At 49.1% G+C, this 20,243-nt stretch overlaps 1 protein-coding gene across 8 annotated transcripts in view; it reads right to left on the bottom strand.

The window, feature by feature from the left end:
* The window catches only part of ST3GAL3 (ST3 beta-galactoside alpha-2,3-sialyltransferase 3), a 204,274-nt gene that overhangs the window by 18,291 nt on the left and 165,740 nt on the right, over nucleotides 1–20,243 (bottom strand). For 6 of the 8 annotated variants that reach the window (XM_086716730.1, XM_086716732.1, XM_086716734.1 and 3 more), the window contains 4 exons: nucleotides 9,486–9,580; nucleotides 6,284–6,347; nucleotides 5,384–5,479; nucleotides 4,909–5,095 (listed from right to left, as the gene is read on the bottom strand). In XM_086716730.1, coding sequence (XP_086572856.1) covers nucleotides 4,909–5,095; nucleotides 5,384–5,479; nucleotides 6,284–6,347; nucleotides 9,486–9,580 — 442 coding nt within the window. Of the gene's footprint in view, nucleotides 1–4,908; nucleotides 5,096–5,383; nucleotides 5,480–6,283; nucleotides 6,348–9,485; nucleotides 9,581–20,243 lie in introns of those variants that run through there. The other 2 variants (XM_086716736.1, XM_086716737.1) reach the window with 2 other exon arrangements.

Raw genomic sequence — 20,243 nt, 5'->3', positions numbered from 1 at the left:
GATGCACTGCTTGTAAATCGTGTGGCCCAAAGCCTGGGGTGTGGAAGAGCTCAGTAAACGGCAGCTCTTATTCTCATGGGCCGTGACAGGTGGGAGCTGATTGATGGAGGATTCTATGCAGCAGGGCGATGTGGCTGAGCTTATTTCTTAGGAAGACCCCTGAAGCAGTCAGAGCTGGGTATGACTTCAGTTCTCCCACTCAGCTAGCTGTATGAGCTGGAGCAAGCAACTCATCCTCCCTGTGCCTCAGTTTCCCAATCCCCCAAATGGGGGCAGTAACAGAACTGATCTAATAGGATTGTTACAAGAATAAATTCAAAGGAGGCTGGCAAACTGGAGAGCATAACATGTGACAGCTGTGACAAGGGTGGCGGAAGCCGGAGGAGGCAGAGGAAGAGGAGAAAGGAGGACGAGGAGAGAGGCAGGAAGAGGGGAGAAGAGAAGGTGGCACAGTGATCATACTGATTATGAGGCTCAGTAACCAAGAGGTCACCGATGACAGTGACGAGAGGAGCAGGGGGTGAGACGGCATGAACCCCAATCCCTCAGCACTTTCTGTCTGCGCGCAGAGGAGTAGCAGTTAGCATGTGGCCGAGAGGCCGAGCATGGAGGCCTCCTGGCCCTCAGGGCAGAAGAGGAATGAGCCACCAGAGCTGGCTGCAAAGGAAACAGTGTCCCAGGAGAGCTTGTCTCTGAGGCCTGGCGGGGAGATGGTTGCTGGTTCAGCAGAAGCCTAGTCACAGCAGGAGGAAGCCACGCTGTGTGCCAGCCTCAGCACCCTTTCCAGGTGCCCTGTGCAGAGTCGCCCTTGACGTGAGGTGATGTCCACACTGAGCTCCTAAGGCTCGGCATCCCTCCCAGGTCTGGAACAGCATACAGGCTTAGGTGCAGATGGACATTCAGTCCCCATCTCGGGCCCGGTCCAATACGGCCTCATAGGCAGGGACCTGGTGGTCCTGTTTGCCCTGTGGATTTCCTAGACTATTAGCCCACCCCTGCTGTCTCTCCCAGGAGGCCCTGCGTCTCCTGCCTCAAGGCCTGGCCTCTGACCCCTGCTTTAGGTCATCTCCTAGGTCAGACCCTACAGCCTAGACAGACAATGCTTCATTCCCTAGTGCAACTGGGCTTTTCTACTGGCACCAATAATTAATAGATAGATAGATAGATAGATAGATAGATAGATAGATAGAAGTAGCATTAATCATTGCTACAGATAGCACTTGCTAAGTGTCGAGCACCAGGTCAGGTGCTTCTATATTTCATCTGGTTTAATATTTAAAACAACCCTGAACAATGGGAAGGATTACTCCTGTTTTATGGATAAGACTAAATCTAAGGGGCCTGGGTAATTTGCCTAAGGTAACCCAGCTAATCCTTTGCCTAAGGATCTAAATTTAAACCCAAGTCTATATGACTCCAAGGCCTGATCTGCTTTCCCCTCTTAAGCCATGTTGTCTTCCCAAATTCTGGAGCCCAGTCCTCTCTTGTGCATGAATGCGGGACCCTGGCTGGCCTTAGGCCCCTCCCCCCTTCCCAAGGCCTGAGCTACAGCTGGGAGGTTGGGCCTGTGTCCAGGCTGTCCAGGGGCCAACCCCCTAGCCCATCCTCTGTCCCCCTCCTGGGCTGGAACCACACCCATTCCAGCCCAACCTAGGTCTCAGGGCCTCGCTGAACTGACAACCAGTCAGAGGCCCCGCAGCAATGAGGCCAGCTTTCCAGTTTCAGGACTGAGGAGGGGGACGGGGAGGAGGTGGCCAAGGGGATTAGGAAGGCAGTTCCTTTCTGGGTTACCGGGCATTCTGGGGCATGGGAAGGGGAGGCTGGTGGAGGCGGGAAGAATGGGGCCTGAGTGACTGCCTCTCACATGCCCTGTCCTCTCCAGACCCCACAGACAATGGACGGAGCACCTCCAGCCTTCATCAAGCATCAGGAGGGTGCTCAGTGACAGCACCTACTACATCGCATTACAACTCTAGTTTCGGGCCTGTTCCCACTAGACCGTGAGAGACAGGGAGCAGCAAGGTGTCAGCACACAGGACACCTCAGTGACGCCTGGCAAATGAGCGCGTGGCGAGATGGAGTGAGATGTGCCTCTGAACATTTCACAAGAGCTGGAGGCTGCCCTGTCCCACCATGGCCTGACATACACCTGCACCTCCGTGTCTCCGGACCTCATCTTCCCCACTCAACAATCCACTGGTGCTCCTCTGAGCTGCCCTGAGCATGGCCTGCTGGGAACTCCTCCAAGCTTGCTGGCTGGCTCAGGGCTCCTGCGGGCTGGGAGATAACGAGCCTTGTGGTAACTTGTCTGGAACTTGTAGTGCAACTGTCCAGTGAATGAGGGAACTAAATGGCCACAAACGGTGACAAGAAAAGTTCCCATATGGATGAAGACAGTATGGCCAGCTTTAGCACAGGCTGTCTTCTGGGTTGTCCAGTCTTCCTTTCCGGTCTTTCCTCTCTCCAGACCCCATCATGACTCCTGGGTACCAGAAAGTTCCACCCACTGAGCAACTTGTTCACATAGCAAGCGGCAGGCAGCAGCCGTGACCGAGGCCTGACACTTGTTCCAGCACTGCCCAGCCAGGCCTTGGCTCCCAAATGCAGAGCTGCCTCCTATCAGAATTCTACAGGTGAGGCTCCCGGCAGGTGCAGAGAGTTCCCCAGTAGCCCAGAAGCTGCATGGCTGGAAACATTGCTTCAGGAGCAGGACAAGCCTGTGGTTGGCACCAGATAGGGAGGCCCTGGAGAAGCAGCCTCTCCCACATTTACCTGGGTCTCAGATGCCAGAGAAGTGGAGTAGCGTGTGGGAGAGGTCCTGTGAACTCATCGGCCCTGGGCTTGGAGTAGGGACGGGTTCTAAAGGACAGGCTTCTTGGGTCACCAGGAAGTGCTAGGGCGGGTGAAGCCATGGGCACTGCTGGCCTCCTCTGGCAGCTCACTCTAAAGGCCCAAATTATCTTTGACTTTGGAGCCAGGGAAGGATCACAGAACTTCAAAGGACTCCTCCCTGTCCCTTCTCTCTTCTCACTCACCCCTACCAACCCTGGGAATGAGTTCTCACTAACACAAGGCCAGTCCTACATCTCCAGGCACGGCCAGGCCAGGTCAGGACACAGACATCCACCAGAGTGACCATGTGCCTGAGCACAGCCCACACTTCCTCATCCCAACTGCTCTAGTATCTTCGATCAGACTGCAGCCTGGGCCAGGCAAGGTGGTAAGCTCCTCAGTCTTCCTGGGAACAGTGAGGCCCTAAGTGGCTAGAGTACAGTGAGTCTCTAATTGGCTGCCTTCCTTTTCTTCTTTCTTTCCTTACTTCCGTGGATGAACTATAAAAGCCTTGAATTAACTGACCTGTTGTTCTCGGAAGGAACATGTAAAAACAACCCACCTGGCTGCCCTGACCCACCTCCTTGGCCTGGCCTCCTGGTCTGCTCAGCAGGAAGCAGGATCTGGTATTTGAGCCAATTCCAGATCATTTATGATGACTGGGCATTGAGGGGTTAAAAAAAAAGCCAGTGGGATCAGGGCCCTGCCCTCCAGGAGCTCCTGTGACGTGTCCATGGGCAGAGGAAAGGATGTGCCAGGAGGGGGTGGGCAGATGGTCAGAGGCCAGGGTGGGAAAGCAGCCCCCAGCTGCCCTGGAGTTCACCAAGGTGGACCAATTCCCTCCCGTTTCCCTTTAGAAGTGCCTACCTGTGACCCCAATTCTGTTGCCTTCAAGGCAAAGAGAAGGGCTCTCAGGACACTAATATCCAGGCCATGGTTCTAAAAACAGAGGGGTGCTCCTTCAGCCCCATTCTCTGCCTGGTTTGCATGGGCAGTGGGCCTTCTTGGAGCTGGAGCCGGCTGAAGCCAACCCCTTCCTCCCCTTTGGGGAGCCAGGCTAAACCCAGGGGAGCCTGCCTGTCTCATTCAGCTTCCCCTTTCCCACTGTCCCACCTACCTGAATTTCTGGACCTGACTTCTGTCTTCTCTCTCGCTTGCTACCTACTTGACACTGCCTGCACTTGGCCTTGCTTGGGAAAGGGCTGTGGAGTTAAACCAAATTGCACTGAGACCTCCATAGGAAGGTTAAGCTGTTCCCACCTCCCAACTTGCCTCTAAACCTCCAGAAAGAACAACTAGCTTCTTACTGTATGCGGAGGCCATCTGTCATCATTCTCCTCGCATAAGAGGCTTGGGTATTGGAAGACGAATGGCCTGAACTCTGCAGTACTCCTCCCCTGGGGTGGCTGGTGATAGCCGGTTGAGGGGAGAGGGGGGAACGGGCCTGGACAAGTTGGCAGGCATCCCTGTAGGCCCCGAGCTGTGAATGGAGGACTCAGGAGGGGATTCCGTGGGTGGTCCACCAAAAGAAGCAGTCACCCTACTTGGCCACACAATCCCCTAGAGAAACGGGCCTGGGGCCTAGTCTGCCTAGGACAAGGAGTACAGAATCTGATCATTCCTGGAGTAGAACCAGACTCAGTGGCAGCTGGGGATCTAACTGCAGGTCAGCGGTACAAGTACAAAGCAGAGAGAGGTGGGACTTATGGGCTTGGGAACTGGCACCCTCAAGCTCCCTGAGGGGTCTGCTGTCCCTGCAGAATGGCCCCAGGGTCCAAATAAGGCCTTCCTCCCTTGGCTGGGAATGAGGGTGGATCCACATGAGAGTCAGAGTGTGAGGGGGCTTGGGGAGGCCACTACAAGGGCAGGGCAGGGCAGGAGAGGATGAATATTAGGAGTGATGCTGGGGCTAGCCAGAAAAAAGCGTTCCTTCCAGGGGGTCCTAAGGCCAGGGAAGGGCCTGCAGGGAATGCTGGAGAGGGACTCTGAGTCTGGCTGAGAAAGAACTCACAGGCTGACCTGGAAGCCAGGCAAGGCCAGGGCAAAAGGGGAAGGAGCTGGCGTATGGGAGCTTACCACTCTCTCCTTGTAGACAATGTACTTCAACCACTTGAAGTCCTGCCACTTGAAGCCAGCGAGGACAAAGAGAGAATCACGTTCGTATTGTTCGGGCCGCTGCATGGCGCCCTCAGGGTAGGTGATGCGCAGTGTAGTTTTGCTGCCCACGTCCTTTTCAAAGCCTTTCACGGGTGCTGAGTTCAGTCTACAGAGAGCAGGCCCAGTCAGAGCCTGCCTTGAGCTCACTGCATGTAGTCTGTGGGCTTGTGTTTGGGAGGTACTATGACCCCGGAATTCCCCAGGGGCAGAGAATGGGGAGCCAGGTCACCTGGAGTCACCTAGCTTTTGGAGCCCTTCAAGCCAGGGTCCTTCTTGAGGCTTCTGCTGACCTTAGCCCAACTGGCCAGATGGCCAGATGGTTCTCAATGGACTCAGGGACCAGGGTTTGGGCCAGGACACTCAGGTGCCTGAGGCACTGCTTTGGGGAGCTCACCTGACCACAATGTCATAGTCATCAATGCGTGACCCCAGAGACTTGTTGGCAAGGACACCTCCATTGCCCACGATGATGCAGCGGCGACAGCTGAGGCTGAGGGGAGAGAGGCAGAGATCTCTGAAGAGCTGTCCGCTAGGTCTCCTTCTCCCTACCCCTTTGGCCCTTAGCCCCATGCTTTTGGCCGTGTGCAGGCTGGAATGGGGGAAGAGCAATGGGCTTCTGGCAGCATTCTGAGGCCAAAGGCATACTGTGGGTAGTTAGGTCACTCGCGACTCTCTGACATACCTAGTCCCAGATACTCTCCAGGAAAGCGTGGGTGTGGAAGGGGCAAGGGCACTAGTTCTGGGGTGGTGAGGAAGGAGCCTCTGGTAAGATGGCCTTCTAGGCTAAAGATTCCCCAAGGGTTAGTGGAGTTCAGGAGAGAGGGCAAAGTGTGCTGAGTTTGAAGGCTGTGCCAGAAAAGCAAGCAGAGAGGACAGGCCTGGGGGCACCAGGACCCATGGCTGGGCTTATTTTCAACTCAGAAGCCCCCATGCTTCCAGTAGCCACCAGAGAGCCCTATGCATTTTGCTTCCCCCACCTGGGGCTTCCCTCACCCAGGGCCCACTGGCTTCAGCACTGTCACCGCCCCCTGCATTTAAGCCATGGCATCTTCCGCTACCACCGCCACCCAGGCCCTCAGACCTCTGATGGCTGAGGACTGAAATATCTTGCCAAGTGCTTTCAGTCCATGGGGTGCAGGCCCGCTGGAGGGCCTCGCTTATCTGCTCACCACCCCCAGCACATGTGCTGTGCCTGCATGTGAGGACACGATACCCAGGGAAGTCTGGCTGGACCTCAACACCTCTGCACATGCCAGGCAACTGAGGGCAGGACGCTGGGTAGCAAGTGGCTCACCTGTCCAAGGCAGGGGTCAGGCGGTACTCTTTGGTGACTGACAGGATGGCTTTGATCAGATTGTCTGTGGACAGAGGAGGGAGGTTATTGTTAGAGGGTCACTGACGTCCCCATGAAGTGTTTGTGAATGACGTTGGAAGCACATGCTACTGCGTAGGTTGGAGGTGGATAGGAAGGTGGGGAGACGGGACTCTGGGCACAAGGTTGGGCTGGGCCACTGGCCTAGCTTTCTCCCTGATGAACAAGATGGAGGCAGGGGTACAGGCAGGGACACTCAGCTCTGCCTGGAGCCGGTCCCCAGCGCTGGCATGCAGTTCCTCCCCTCAGGACTCCCCAGCCCTTCCTGGGAAGTCTCCTCTGGCTTTCAAAGGCTCTGCAGTCAGGTCCCAGGACATCCCCAGGCCCAGGACATGCTCAGAGACAGAGTACACGCTGGACTCACCTCTGTGCCCTGACTGAGCAGACACCAGAGAGCAAATGAGGAGACCACCAACGCTGAAGAGCTCAAGTGTGCCCAGCCAGCTCCCGACTCAGACCCCTTTGCCTCACCCTCTGATATGGTCTTCCCCTCACTTCTCCCCCCAGTACTGCCCATCTCCAACCTTGGTCTTGGCGGGCTGTCTCTTCCTACTTATCTTCCCTCTTCAACCTCTGAGGCCTGACATCTGCCCATCTGCACTCCACTCAGGCTGCCCCCAGCAAGGGCCCAGGACCTCTGTGTTCTCAGATCCTGTGACCACTATTCAGATCTCATTCTTCTTGGCCTCTCACTGGCTTTGGCCATGGTCATTGCTCTCCTTTCAAACTCTAGCATAATGAGAACATTATAATATACTGTATAATGATACTGGCTTTGGAGTCCAATCCTGGCTTGTGCTACTTCAGGGCTCCGTGACCTTAGATAAATCACTTACTTTCTGTGTGCTTTAGTTCCCCATCTTTCAAACGAAGATGGTAATTCCTACTCTGCAGAGTCATTAGGAAGATAAAAAGATAATGTGCACAGAGATCTAAAGATAAAGTAAGTAAATCGGTACAACCGTGGTGAAGACCATCTTAATAACATTAAGCAAAGATGTAGATGTGCACAGACTAAGATCTTGCAGCTCTCCTGCTAGGTAGATAGCATCAGAACACTCGCTCATTTGTTTAAGGAAACCTGTACGAGAAGGTTCACTGCAGAACTGTTTGTAATAGCAAAATGTGGGAAGCAACTGAAAAGCCCGACAAAGGAAAACAGATTAAACATGGTACACAGAATACTACCCAGCAGTAAAAATACATAAACCAGTGACCTTTGGCTTTGGGTACTCATACAGATATGCCTGTAAAGCATAAGCAAAAAAGTCAATTTGAAACACACACACACACACACACACACACACACAGAGTATTATTTGTAAAGTGTAAAAACATGCAAAAACGATATCAGATTTTCAATGGATATATAAATATGTCACAAAAATAGATAAAGAGGCATTGAAACGATAACCCCCAAACCAGGATAATGGTCTCCTGGAGAAGGAGGAGAATGGAATGGGAAGGGATACACAGAGCTTTAATTGTATCTCCTGTTTTATTTCTTAAGCTGGGTACACATTGCAATGTATTCACCTTTATTCTTTTCTATATGCCTGAAATATTCCATGTAAAGAAAGGATGCCTCCTGACTTAAAGAAAACAACTCCATAATTTTTTTTTAAAAGATGGGGTGGACAACACTGTCAGATGCAGCCAAGAGGTCAAGTTAGGAACTGAACAGTATCCTTTGGATTTCCTGGGGGCACTGAGCAGTTTCACTGGAATGATGGAGGAGAAGAGAGTGCTCCAGAGTAAAGGGTGAGAAAGAAGCAGTGAGCACAGTTAATCTTCCCAGGAGGTGAAGGAGAATGGGTAAGGAAATGAACCTTTAAGGAGTGTTCTATACTAAGTGCCTTCAGATGTACCTTATGGAGGGCTTCAGGGAAGGCCACAGACACCCTCCTTTTCCCACTTCCCATTTGACCTCTAAGGAAAAGCATATTGCTACTAATTGCCCAAGGTCAAGGTATGGCTTGGGTTTTTGTTTTCTAGGAGGGGACCTTAGCAGAAAGGGTATAAATTAGCAGGTGCTCTCTTGTTGCTGGCCGATGGGCTATGGACCAGCCTTTCCAGGCCTTCATAGCTTTGTAGGATTGGAGTCTTGAGTGAGGATTTGGGAGAAAAGTAGGCTGCTTAGCTACCTGTACCCAGCAAAAAGGAGTTCTTCACATGGTTCAGCCCTACCCATTAGATTTGCCCTTGGGGATCTGAGGTCAATACTCCCATTCTAGAGTGTCCTCCTGCTGGTCACTGTCTTCTTTTCAGGAAGGTGTGGACTGGCTGAGTAGAGGACTCAGGTATTTTTAAGTCCCCTGGCCAAATGATATCATCCCTTCAACAGTTATCTTATTTACTTCTGACCACAACCTAATACAATAGTATTATTTTCTCCATTTAACTGAGGAAGAAATTAAAGCACAGACAGGTGAAGTAACCTGTCCAAAGTCACAGCTGATAAAGAAGTAGTACTGAGATCTGATCCTTGAATGTCTGATCCTAAAGCCCAAACTCAACCATGCCATGAAATAGTACAGGAACTTGACAAGGCATCAGAACCACTAAACGGTCAGAGGTGGGAAAGTCAGGAGGGAATTGCATGAGCAAAGTCCCTAAGGCAATGGAAGGGGACAGTTCTGAGGGCATTGGGGGGACGTCAGCCTTGGACAGGGTAAGAAAGAACTGAAAGGGAGACCGGGGTAAAGAGGGGATGATGGAGGAGCCTGGGCAACTTCCTGGGGGATGGCCTCTGTCTTCTCAGGGATTTCCCCCTTGTACCTGATCCTCCGGGATGGATCTCCCTGACGTCCTTTCCTGTGATCTCTTCCCCCTTCAGAGCCATTACTGTCCTGCGCTCTTAGTATCTGTGTCTCTACCAGACTGGAGCTTTTTTATGGAGAAGGATGGTACTGTCCATTCCACTGTTGTATACCTGGCCCTGGCCAAGTGGTGGGCTCTGAGTAAACGAAGAGTGAAGCAAGAAAAAGAAAGGAAGGGAAAAATGGAAGGAGAGGGGTGGATCCCCAGCATGGGGACTTCTGAGGGTACAGCCCTATCCTGAGTGCAGGGAGACAGGCTGAGGGATGAGATGTTAATGTAGAGTGGGCCAGGGTTCCCAACGTACCTTGACCTTTGATCCCAAAAGGCGGCACAAATTCCCGAATCCTAGCCCACTTGCGGAAAGAGTCATCCAGGAACATGGGTGCTGGCTTGGAGAACCTGGAATACAACAGGGCTGTTGAGGATCCCCAAATGCAATAAGCTGGGGTATGGACTGGCTCTTCAGTACATCTGTCTTGGCAACGGATCTGCCGGGAGGACCTTGACACTCCAGCACACCCTCCCTGCCCCCAGTCAGTGGGTAGCTGCTGACATAGCTTGTCCAGTGGAACCTGAGTTCGAAGGGGCAGTCTCTATGTGGCCAGCCATAGGGGTGGAGAGGCAAGATCCACTTGCCCTGGATGGAACTGCAGCACGCCAGAAGCTCTCTAGCAGGCGACCCAGGCATGCACCCCACCAGTCGCTGCAGCCCATGCTGTTCCTGCGGTCTGGGAACACGGAGATGACACACTGGCCACGTGAGCAGAAAGATACCCGAAGACAGCCAGTGCATGGAGACAAGAGTTTTGGAGAGAATTCTGGGAGGTGGACTACCCAGGGTGAGGAGGGAGAATTCACAGTGAAGACGGAGAAGAGCCGCAGGAGACAGACGTTTGGTCTGGAAAATGGGAGCGTCCCATGGCTGAGAGGCAGGGCTGAGTGGAGGCCTCAGACAGGTAGGAGCCGGAGCACCTCTGCTGGCAGAGACCAGGAGGGAAGGCTAAGCTCCTCAGGAGGTGAGGGAGGGACACTAAACACAAGGGGGGTGGTAATGTGGGCCTGGAGGAAAGATGGGGGGGAAACGGGGGGAGAAGGAAGGATGAGGTGATGCTGAGTTGAGAAGAGAAAAGAACATTTCACTTCTCTTGGGAAAGCCCAAGGAGTGGGCAGGCCATGGTGCAGGCTTTCAGGGGTGGGGGTGGTGGGGCAAAGTCAGAAGGGATGCAGAAGGCAGTGAGGACAGAGGGAAAAGCTACGGGAGAAACCGAGCTCTTTGGGGATGCTTGGACAACACAACCTCACGTGGAACCAAGCACCCTGGCTCTAAGACCTTTCTCAGGGCACCTGGCAGCCTGGAAGACGGCCAGTACCTGGTCATCTACTGTGTGTTGATTCTCGCTGTGGGGCCTGCTTGGGGCCTTGCTGGCCAAGAATGAATGTGTGGAGGCCTAGGCCTGGGCTCCGTCTGTGTATTTCTAACTCAGTCTGAATCAGCCACTGAAAACCTGAAGACTAGAGGAGAGGCCCTCTGAGCCTGGGAGGTAGCCTTCTGAACGTACTCCAACTCAAGCAAACCTTTCTCACTTCCATCATCACTGACCACTATAATCAGCCTACCCAGGAGGAATAATACCAGTAATCACTTGGACGTCTAATATTATTACAGATTTTGAAGTGAACTTGAAAGAGGCAGAAAACTTTCAATCCTGCTCCCTGTCCCATTACTCATGGCTGGAAAGACGTTGTCAACACTCGACAGCACGGACAGGCCATTCCTGCCGAACAGCCTGCCTCTGGACTTCTGAGTCAGCACACTTCCCTTCTGTGTACAAGGATCATGTATGTCTCTCATACCCAGTATATCAAATCCAAGTACATTAACATATTTGATGTTTCACCAGAGGCACCGAGGATCCTGGCCACAGCCTATATGAAACAGCGAAGGAAACAAAGTCCCTGGATAAGCCTGGAGCGAGAACCTCTCCTCCTGTGTCAGGAGCTTATAAAATGTTTGCAGGGGCGCCTGGGTGACTCAGTTGGTTAAGCGGCTGGCTCTTGGTTTCAGCTCAGGTCATGATCTCACAGGTTTGGGAGTTTGAGCCCTGCGTCGGCCTCCTCACTGCTTGGGATTTTCTCTCTCTCTCTCTCTCTCTCTCTCTCTCTGCCCCTTCCCTGCTTGTTCTCTCTCTCTCTCTCTCAAAATAAATAAACTTTTTTAAAAAGCTGGAACAAAGTCTTTGCAAAGTTTCTCAGTCAGGCTTGGACAGGCTTTATCTGCTTCCCAATATGTACTGGACATCATATGCTAATAAAATCTTCTAAGGTCTTACCAATGTTCTCAACATATTTTTTCCTTTGCTCTCTTTTCTTCCTGAGAAAGCGCATTTTGTTAATTTTTACTTTAAAAAAAAACTTATTTTCATTGTAGCTTGTAATATATGCTAATTATGGGGAAAATACTGACAGGTGCACACACATAAAGAAACAAACAAATAAATAAATAAAACCCATAATCCTAAAACACAAACAAAGGCAACTAACCTTATGGTATATATCTGTACTGATTTTCCTTTTCCCATATTATTTCTTAAACTATTCTGTAGACTACTTTTTTCACTTTCTTTTTTTCAATTAAAAAAATTTTTTTTAATGTTTGTTTATTTTTGAGAAAGAGACACACACACAGAGTGCAAGCAGGGGGAGGGGCAGAGACAGAGGGAGACACCAAATCTGAAACAGGCTCCAGGCTCTGAGCTGTCAGCACAGAGCCTGATGTGGGGCTTGAATGCAAGAACTGTGAGATCATGACTTGAGCTGAAGTCGGATGCTTAACCGACTGAGCCACACAGGCACCTCTTTTTCACTAATAATGAAAACATTGCTGTGGAAATGGACACAACATTCTCATAATACACAAAGGCTAGATCAAACAACAAAAACAATAAGCTGCTGGTCACCTGACACAAGTTGGCCCCCAACAATTGAATGTACAGGATACACAAATGAAAATATGACCAAAAAAGCAGAAGTTGCAACATTAGTGTTCTAGCCTGAATGTCTGTGTTCCCTCAAGTTTGTATGTTGAAATTTCATTCCCAGTGTGATGGTACTTGGACGCGGGGGCCTTTGGGAGGTAATTAGGGCATGACAATAGAGGCTTTATGAGTGGGATCAGTGCCTTTATAAGAAGAGGCCAGAGAGTTAACTAGCTCTCTTTCCCCCATAGGAGGGTACAAGGAGAAGTCAGCCATATGAACCCTAAGATGCCTCTCACCAGAACTCGACCTTGCTGGCACCATGCTCTCTCTGACTGCCAGCCTCCAGAACTGTGAGAAATACATTGCTGTTGAGAAGCCACCCAATTTACAGTAGTTTGTTACAGCAACTAGAGCTAAGTAAGTAATGAACAAAAAAAATTCACGAGAGAGATCCTGGCAAAAAGCATTAAATGGGTCTGGTAAGTGTTTTTTAAAAATCTTTGCCTCTACGGGTGCTTGCATAGCTCAGCTGGTTAAGCGGCTGAGTCTTGATTTCGGCTCAGGTCACGATCTCACGGTTCATGGGTTCAAGCCCTTGCATTGGGCTCTGTGCCGACAATGCAGAACCTGCTTGGGATTCTCTCTCCTTCTCTCTCTGCCCCTCCCCTGCTTGTGCACTTGCTTGCGTTCTCTTTCTAAAAATAAATAACTAAATAACTAAATAACCTATTTATTTCTGGTTTTTAAACATTGTCCATCTCACCTTGTTCTTTTATTGGGTCTTTCTGTTTTAGGCGCTTATTTTGTAGACCCTCTTTATTCCTTGACGGATCAAGCCAGACTCCTCTAACATTTCCTTCTGCTACTTGGGTGCACCTTTGTGCAAAGGGTAGTCTTTTTTCCTGCTCTGGATATATTTAAAAAACTTTTTATTATGGGAAATTTCAAACATGCACACAAGTTGAGAAACAAAACAGTGAACCCCCACGGACCTATTACTCAGATGCGGCAATTATCAGTCATGATCAATTTTGTTTCCCTTCTACCCCATCTACTCTCTCTGTGTGTTATTTTGGAAACTCTCAGAAATTATACCATTTAATCCATAAAATACCTTAGCATTAATTTCTAGAAGATAAGGACATCTTTAAAAACTTAACCACAGGGGCATCCTGTGGGTGGCTCAGTCAGTTAAGTGTCCGACTTCAGCTCAGGTCATGATTTCATGGTTCATGGGTTCAAGCCCTGTGTTGGGCTCTGTGCTGACAGCTCAGAGCCTGGAGCTTGCTTCAGATTCTGTGTCTCCCTCTCTCTTTGCCCCTTCCCTGCTCATGCGCGCGTGCTCTCTCTCTCTCTCTCAAAAATAGACATTAAAATAACCCAAACATAACCACACCTAAACAACTCTTCTTAAAGCCATTATCACACCTAAAACACTAGAATTTCTTTTTTTTTTTTTTTCAACGTTTATTTATTTTTGGGACAGAGAGAGACAGAGCATGAACAGGGGAGGGGCAGAGAGAGAGGGAGACACAGAATCGGAAACAGGCTCCAGGCTCTGAGCCATCAGCCCAGAGCCCGACGCGGGGCTCGAACTCACGGACCGCGAGATCGTGACCTGGCTGAAGTCGGACGCTTAACCGACTGCGCCACCCAGGCGCCCCACTAGAATTTCTTAATAGCAACAAATCATCAGTTTCAGATTTCTCCTTAATTAATGTTTGTTGTTATTTTAATAGTTGTTTATTTAGATCAGAATGAAAGCATGGTCCACACACTGAATTGGGTTAATCTCTAGTCTCTTTCTAATCCATAGGTTTCCTCTTCTCTTTTTCTCTCTTCGGCCTTTTCATCTTGGCTCCTGAATCCTTCTAACACACTCCAGTAATCAAGGAAAGAAAATGTCCTTGCTTTCTAGTATGTGAAGATGTTCCCAGGTTTGTCCTATATATTTCTTGCCTCCATCTGAAGTCAGTCATTTTCCAAGGAGTCCTGGTTATTGGAAATGGTATTTAGAGACCACCATCTGGGTGGCTGGGTCGCTCATGTCACTATGGTTAGTCATTTTTCCCAGGTGTTTTCAGGGGGAAAAAGCCAGGAAACAATTTTTTTAACATTAATTAATTATTTATTATTATTTTTAGAGAATATGCAGGTGTGGGAGAGGGGCAGAGAGAGAGAGAGAGAGAGAGAGAGAGAGAGAGAGAGAGAGACAGAGAGAATCCTAAGCAGGCTCCATACTCAGCATGGAGACCAACATGGGGCTCAATCACATGACCCTGGGATCATGACCTGAGCCAAAATCAAGAGTTGGACACTCAGCCAACTGAGCCACTCAGGCACCCCATAAACAGAAAATACATCATGCATTTATACTAGTATTCCCAACCCAAATTCAGGATTACAAGATTTGTACTTACTTTCTTTTTCTTATTTAATAGCTTTATTGAGATATAATTCACATGTCATAAAAGTCATCTATGTAAGCTTCCTTTATATTTGTATCTCTTTTCAATTAAGTAGACATTCTTGCCTATAGTGATAGCAACACAATTACTTATCTGCTTTATCTTAATACATATTTACAGATAGATACATGTAGAAAAATATATAATATTTTTAGCATAACATTACTAACACTCTCATTACTAAAAACAATTTAAATATAGTTTCTTTACAGTTCTTTTTGTCTCTGGGTATACCCTATTAGAGAAGTACAGACAAGTGACGTTGCTTTTGCCACTTGAAATAATTCTGCTGAGTTTTAATTCGTTAATGGTATGTAGTTAAGTCCATTTGTTTCATTTTGCTTTTGCTTTTTAGGGGTTGCTTATACCCCATTTTAATTTACTTTTGTTTTATGACTATATAACACTTTACCTAGTGCCAAACTAAATTCACAAAACAAGATACATTCAGAGGAGTCTGACATTTATTTCTGTGTCTGACTTCTGTTGCTTCTATTCCCCTACAGTATTTATTTTTTATTATTAACTTCATTTTATTTGTATTTTATTCACATTAGTATTATTCCTACAATGAATTCATTTTTATTTTACCCTTCCTTTTTTTTTTTTTGAGGTGAGCAAATACACAGTACATATATGTGTGTGCAGAGTACTACTATTCCTTTCTTTATTCAATAAAAATAACATATACTGTTTCGCCTACTGAGGTGTTTTTTTTGTTTGTTTGTTTGCTATACAATATACTGTGGTAATCACTCCATAGTAGTATATAGAATTATATACTTGATAATATTATTCAGTCCCCTGAGTTGTTGCAATCTTGTGTAAAGTAGGTTCTACCAACAGCGGTTACAGTGAATAACTTCATGCATATGTCTTTTCTCTTTGCCAACATATCTTTGGAATAGATCCCGAGGAGTGGGTTGGTTGGGTCAAAGGGAAAATGCACGTAAGTAATTTTGCTCCATGTTGCCAAATTACCCTCCACAGGGATTGTGCCCCACCAGCCATGTAAAAGTACACTGTCAAACACTGCAATTCGGCCAGTCTGATAGGAGAGAAAAGAGTATCTCTGTGTTGTTTTCATTTGTATCTTTTAGTGTAAGTGAAATTGCACATCGTTATATCTATAAAAGGGCCATTTGCACTCCTTTTTCTATTACCTTGGTTCCTATCTGTCGCCCATTTTTCTATAGGATTACTGGTTTTCCCTTTTTTTCTCCCAGCTTAAAAAAATTATTTTAATGTTTATTTATTTTGAAAGAGAGCGAGCGTGCAAGCAGGGGAGTGGCTGAAGCGGGAGCAGAGAGAGAGAGAGAGAGAGAGAGAGAATCTCAAGCAGGCTCTGTGCCATTAGCACATGTGCCTGATGTGTGACTCACAAACCGTGAGATCATAACCTGAGCTGAAACTAAGAGACGCTTAACCAACTGAGCCACCCAGGTGCCCCTCTCCCAGATTTTCTGAGATATAACTGACATCTAGGTTGTGTCACTGTGTAAGAGTATGATGTGTTGGTTTCATATACTCATATATTACATTATAATCACCAACATAGTGCTAGCTAACAATCTTCCCTTTTTTGACACCCTGCATATATTAAATATATAAACCCACTGAGACACAATTACAAATATTTCTCCTAGTTTGTTTATTTAACATTTCCTTGGCTTATGGCATTTTCTTGCTTTCTTTTTTCCCCTCATTTTTTGCAATAGGTTTTTTAAAAATGTAGTAAAATTTGTCAACCTTTTACCTTATTCTTTCTGGATTCTGAGTCTTAGTTAGAAAAATTCTCTTCATTCTCAGGTTATGTCTCTTTCCTGGCTAGAATCCCATCCATTTCTCCTGTCTTTCTTGCCAGGACCCTGGACCCCCAGTTGCACTGTCTTTTTGCCCCATCCATTAGGCAAAATCTACCCAGAGATTAATCTAATCCTACACTCTTGCATTCTTTGTACTGCTAGAACACACACACACACACACACACACACACACACACCACACTGACGTGAACTGATGCCAATACAAATTCATAGACTTGAACCTTAGGCTGGACCCTCAACTTTGCTCAGTAGCTATTCCAAACCTTCTCCACACTCTACAAATGCTCTATCCTTTCCAACTTTGTTTAAGCAGATTATTTCTTCTCTCACTTCACAACCCAATCCAGGACACTCAGATAGGAACTCATTCAGTTTCCTGCTTCCTTATCTCACCCTTTCGCCCCCCAAAACTGATCTCTTCAGCATGCTCTGGTTCCCCTTCCTGTTTGTACCCCACCCCCACACCGCCCCGAACCCCGAGGCATACAATCAAGCTCAGGTCTCTCTTATGTGAAAACAAACACACAAACCCACTCAACAAACTTTCCTGACCACATACCCCTTTAGCTATCCATCTCTCACTCTCTCTACGCCTTCGTGGTGAGACATCTAGAAAGAGCAATGGCTATTCTGTCTCAACTCCCCCATCTCCTGTTCACTCCTTAATCTAACGTAATTGGGATTTACTCTTCTGAGACTACTATCACACTCCAGCACGGTGCACTATTTGTAGCTCTCTGAACATGCTGGTCTTCACGCGCTTACACGTGCAGTGCCCCCCCCGCCCCCACTCTATTCCCCAATCCCCTCCCATCTCTATCTGCCTGGAAAATCCCTTGTTATTCTTTCAGTTCAAAGGCTATTTCCTCTGGACAACCTTCCCTGCTGCCCCCAGGTAGGCCTGTCGTCTTCCTACAGTGTTTCCACTGCACTTTGCTCAGCCCCCATGAGGTGGCTCAGTGCCTGCAGAGGCCTTGGAAGCTGAGCTAGGGGCCATAAACAACAGGAAATGGGGTGGGGTGATGGTAGAGGTGGTGCATGTATGTGTGTTTGTGTTAATTCTGCAGGTGGCCTGGGCAGAGCCTCATGCTACACCTGGGACAGAACCAGGGGCTTCTGTCCCGAGACTAGTGTGCCAGTGTGGGGGCCTGGCCAGGGTGGAGGTGGCCTCTGAGGTGCAGAAGGACTGGTCAGACTAGCGGGGGTGTGGGACGCCTGACCTGCTTGCCCTGGCCTGGGGGGTAGCAGGGTAGGGTGGGGCAGGCTCAGGCAGACGGGCCCCAGCCTGCCAGCCCAGGGCTCCAGCACGCGAGGCAGCCTTAGGATCAGGTTTCAGTAGGGTGTGTGAGTGCGTGAGAAGGAACAGGGGAAAGAGGAGAGGGAAGTTGCACTGGAACCTGTCCCTCTTTTCTCCTTAGATCCTAGAGCGTAGTTTGGAGACTTGTGGCACTAGGAGGGCACATGATGAGGGTGGGTCTGACCCCTGTGCCTCTCATAACAAGGCTGTGACCGCAGGAACCACAGGCTGCCCTGTCCACAGACCTACAGACTCTATCCAGCTAGCAAGGCAACCCAGGGCCCTCTGAAGATAGCTTTCAGCTCATTTTATGCCCAGTGGTGTGACTGAGGCGCAGTGTAGAAGGTGAATGTCCCCAACTCTGGCTCATCAACCTAAACCACTACTGAAGGTCCAGCACTTAAAAAAAGTTTTTTAATGTTTATTTATTTTTGAGAGAGACACACACACACAAAGTGTGAGCGGGGAAAGGGCAGAGAGAGAGAGAGGGAGACACAGAATCTGAAGCACTGAGCTGGTTAGCACAGAGCCCGATACAGGGCTTGAACTCACGAACTGTGAGATCATGACCTGAGCCGAAGTTGGACGCTTAACCAACTGAGCCACCCAGACGCTCTGAAGGTCCAGCACTTTAGCCTGTATCCAGAGACCAGCAAGAAAGGTGACTGGGTCTTATCAGGGCGTGAGGAGTACTTATACGTGGGCACCAGCAGACCCAGAGAAGGATCTCCCTCCTATCTCCCACCAACCAAACTGAAAGAGGAGCCTCCAGATGTGGGTTTGCTGGATTAAGATAACACACATCTTCTGTTCTCCATCTGTGCCTGTCTGGCCCTCTAGCTACTCATCCCAGTAAGTGTGAACAGCCTAAGCAGCCCAAGGGACAAAGGGAAGACAGAACCCAGCAGTGGGTCCTGAGGACCAGGGGCCACAACTAATCTGTCTGTTAGATTCAGCCATAGACCTTGGCCCCCCAGAAGTGAGATTGTCATCCAGCAGGGTGAAGGCCAATCCCCACAGATCCACTGTCCCAGAACCTGTTCTGGGGAGTGGGGAGGTGGACAACACAGAGAGACATGGGCTTTCTAGAATCTACCTGGTCTCGTTTGGGATCTTGTTGCAGCAGCCCCACCACAAAAGGCCCTGCACAGTAAGACCTTGGTATACATCCAAGCCAGCAAGATGAGCACTTCCTAAATGCCTCGCAAACTTCTGTCTTCCTGCATATTTCCCTCACTGACCACCTGAATGGGTCCCCTGGAGAACAGGAAGAGAAAGGATGGTCAACCCGTAGGGCAGGTGGACATATGTCCAGGGAGAAGCAGCACAGAGGTAGAGAACACAAACAACAGGTAACAACCAACAAGTCCTGTTCCAAACATCAGCACGCAGTTCCTGCCTCCTTATCCTGTGTGGGACTAGATGGAGTGGAAAATGCCGCCCTATCCAACAACTACTGGCCTACTCGGCGCCAGCCCCTGTGCTGAGTGCTGGCTGGGGCCTAAAGGAAAACCAGCCCTGGCCCTTCCCTTCAGGAGCTAGTAGTAGACACAGGTAAACAAATAATCATAAAATGCGTCTGTACATCGTGCATCGTGTAACAGGGATACAAAGGTCTTAGACCGACTTAGGGCTACAGGAGAATCTTCGTGAAGAAGATGACAACAAAACTGAGCAGGGCCTTGAAGGACAAGTAAATGAGCCTGGTGGAGAATGTTAGGAGGAGAGTTCCAGGAGAAGGGTAGTGTAGGCAAAGGCACAGGAGAGAAGAGAATCTTCCCCTCAAGGTATCGCTGAGGCCAGACAGAGTAAAGCAGCATGTACCAGGGGTTAGAGTAGCTCAGCCTGGTGACCCCTCCCAATGAATCTGCCCTCTAGTCCCACCCAGGGGGTGGAGCAGTGCGTGAGGAAGGAAGGAGCTGGCGAGTGTATTCCGACTGGTGTAAATAAAGCAGTTGAGGTGTAAACTCTGCACGGAGGGAAAGGCCAGGGCAGGGCGTGCATCAGCCCCGCCGGGGTTGGCCTGGTGCCCTGACGCTGTGTCAGGACCAATTTCAAGCCAGATCATCACTGGAAACTCGGGCACTCGGTTCATGCTCTTTCTTGTTGACACCTTGCAGTGGGTATCTGCATTCCTTCCCCCTCCCTGAGTAAACGCAGGCTACTTTTCATTCCGTATGGTTCCACTGAGCTGACCTCCCCTCCCCCCACTGCTACTGGGAGGAGCGCATGTCCCAGGCTGGCCAATCAGGACGGTTCACCCGGAACCAGAGTAACTGGCTTAAAATGGGCAGGCACCTGATCCAAGTGGGACAAATCAAACTCTTCTCTGAGGTTTAATATTTGGCCACTGGGGGATATGGGAGTCTCTTTTTCTCTGAGATAGTGAGCTGACATGACCATCTAAGACAAGAACAGGGCTTGTACAAACTGCAGCCCATAGACCAGATGCCGGTTTCTATAAATAAAGTTTTATTAAAACACAGACATGCG

Source organism: Puma concolor, chromosome C1, assembly GCF_028749965.1.
Source record: "Puma concolor isolate L17-30 chromosome C1, mPumCon1.1.hap2, whole genome shotgun sequence".
In the NCBI taxonomy this organism is placed as follows: Eukaryota; Metazoa; Chordata; class Mammalia; order Carnivora; family Felidae; genus Puma; species Puma concolor.
Note: the sequence above shows the minus strand (reverse complement) of the source record. Positions and strands in the feature narration are given on the sequence as shown.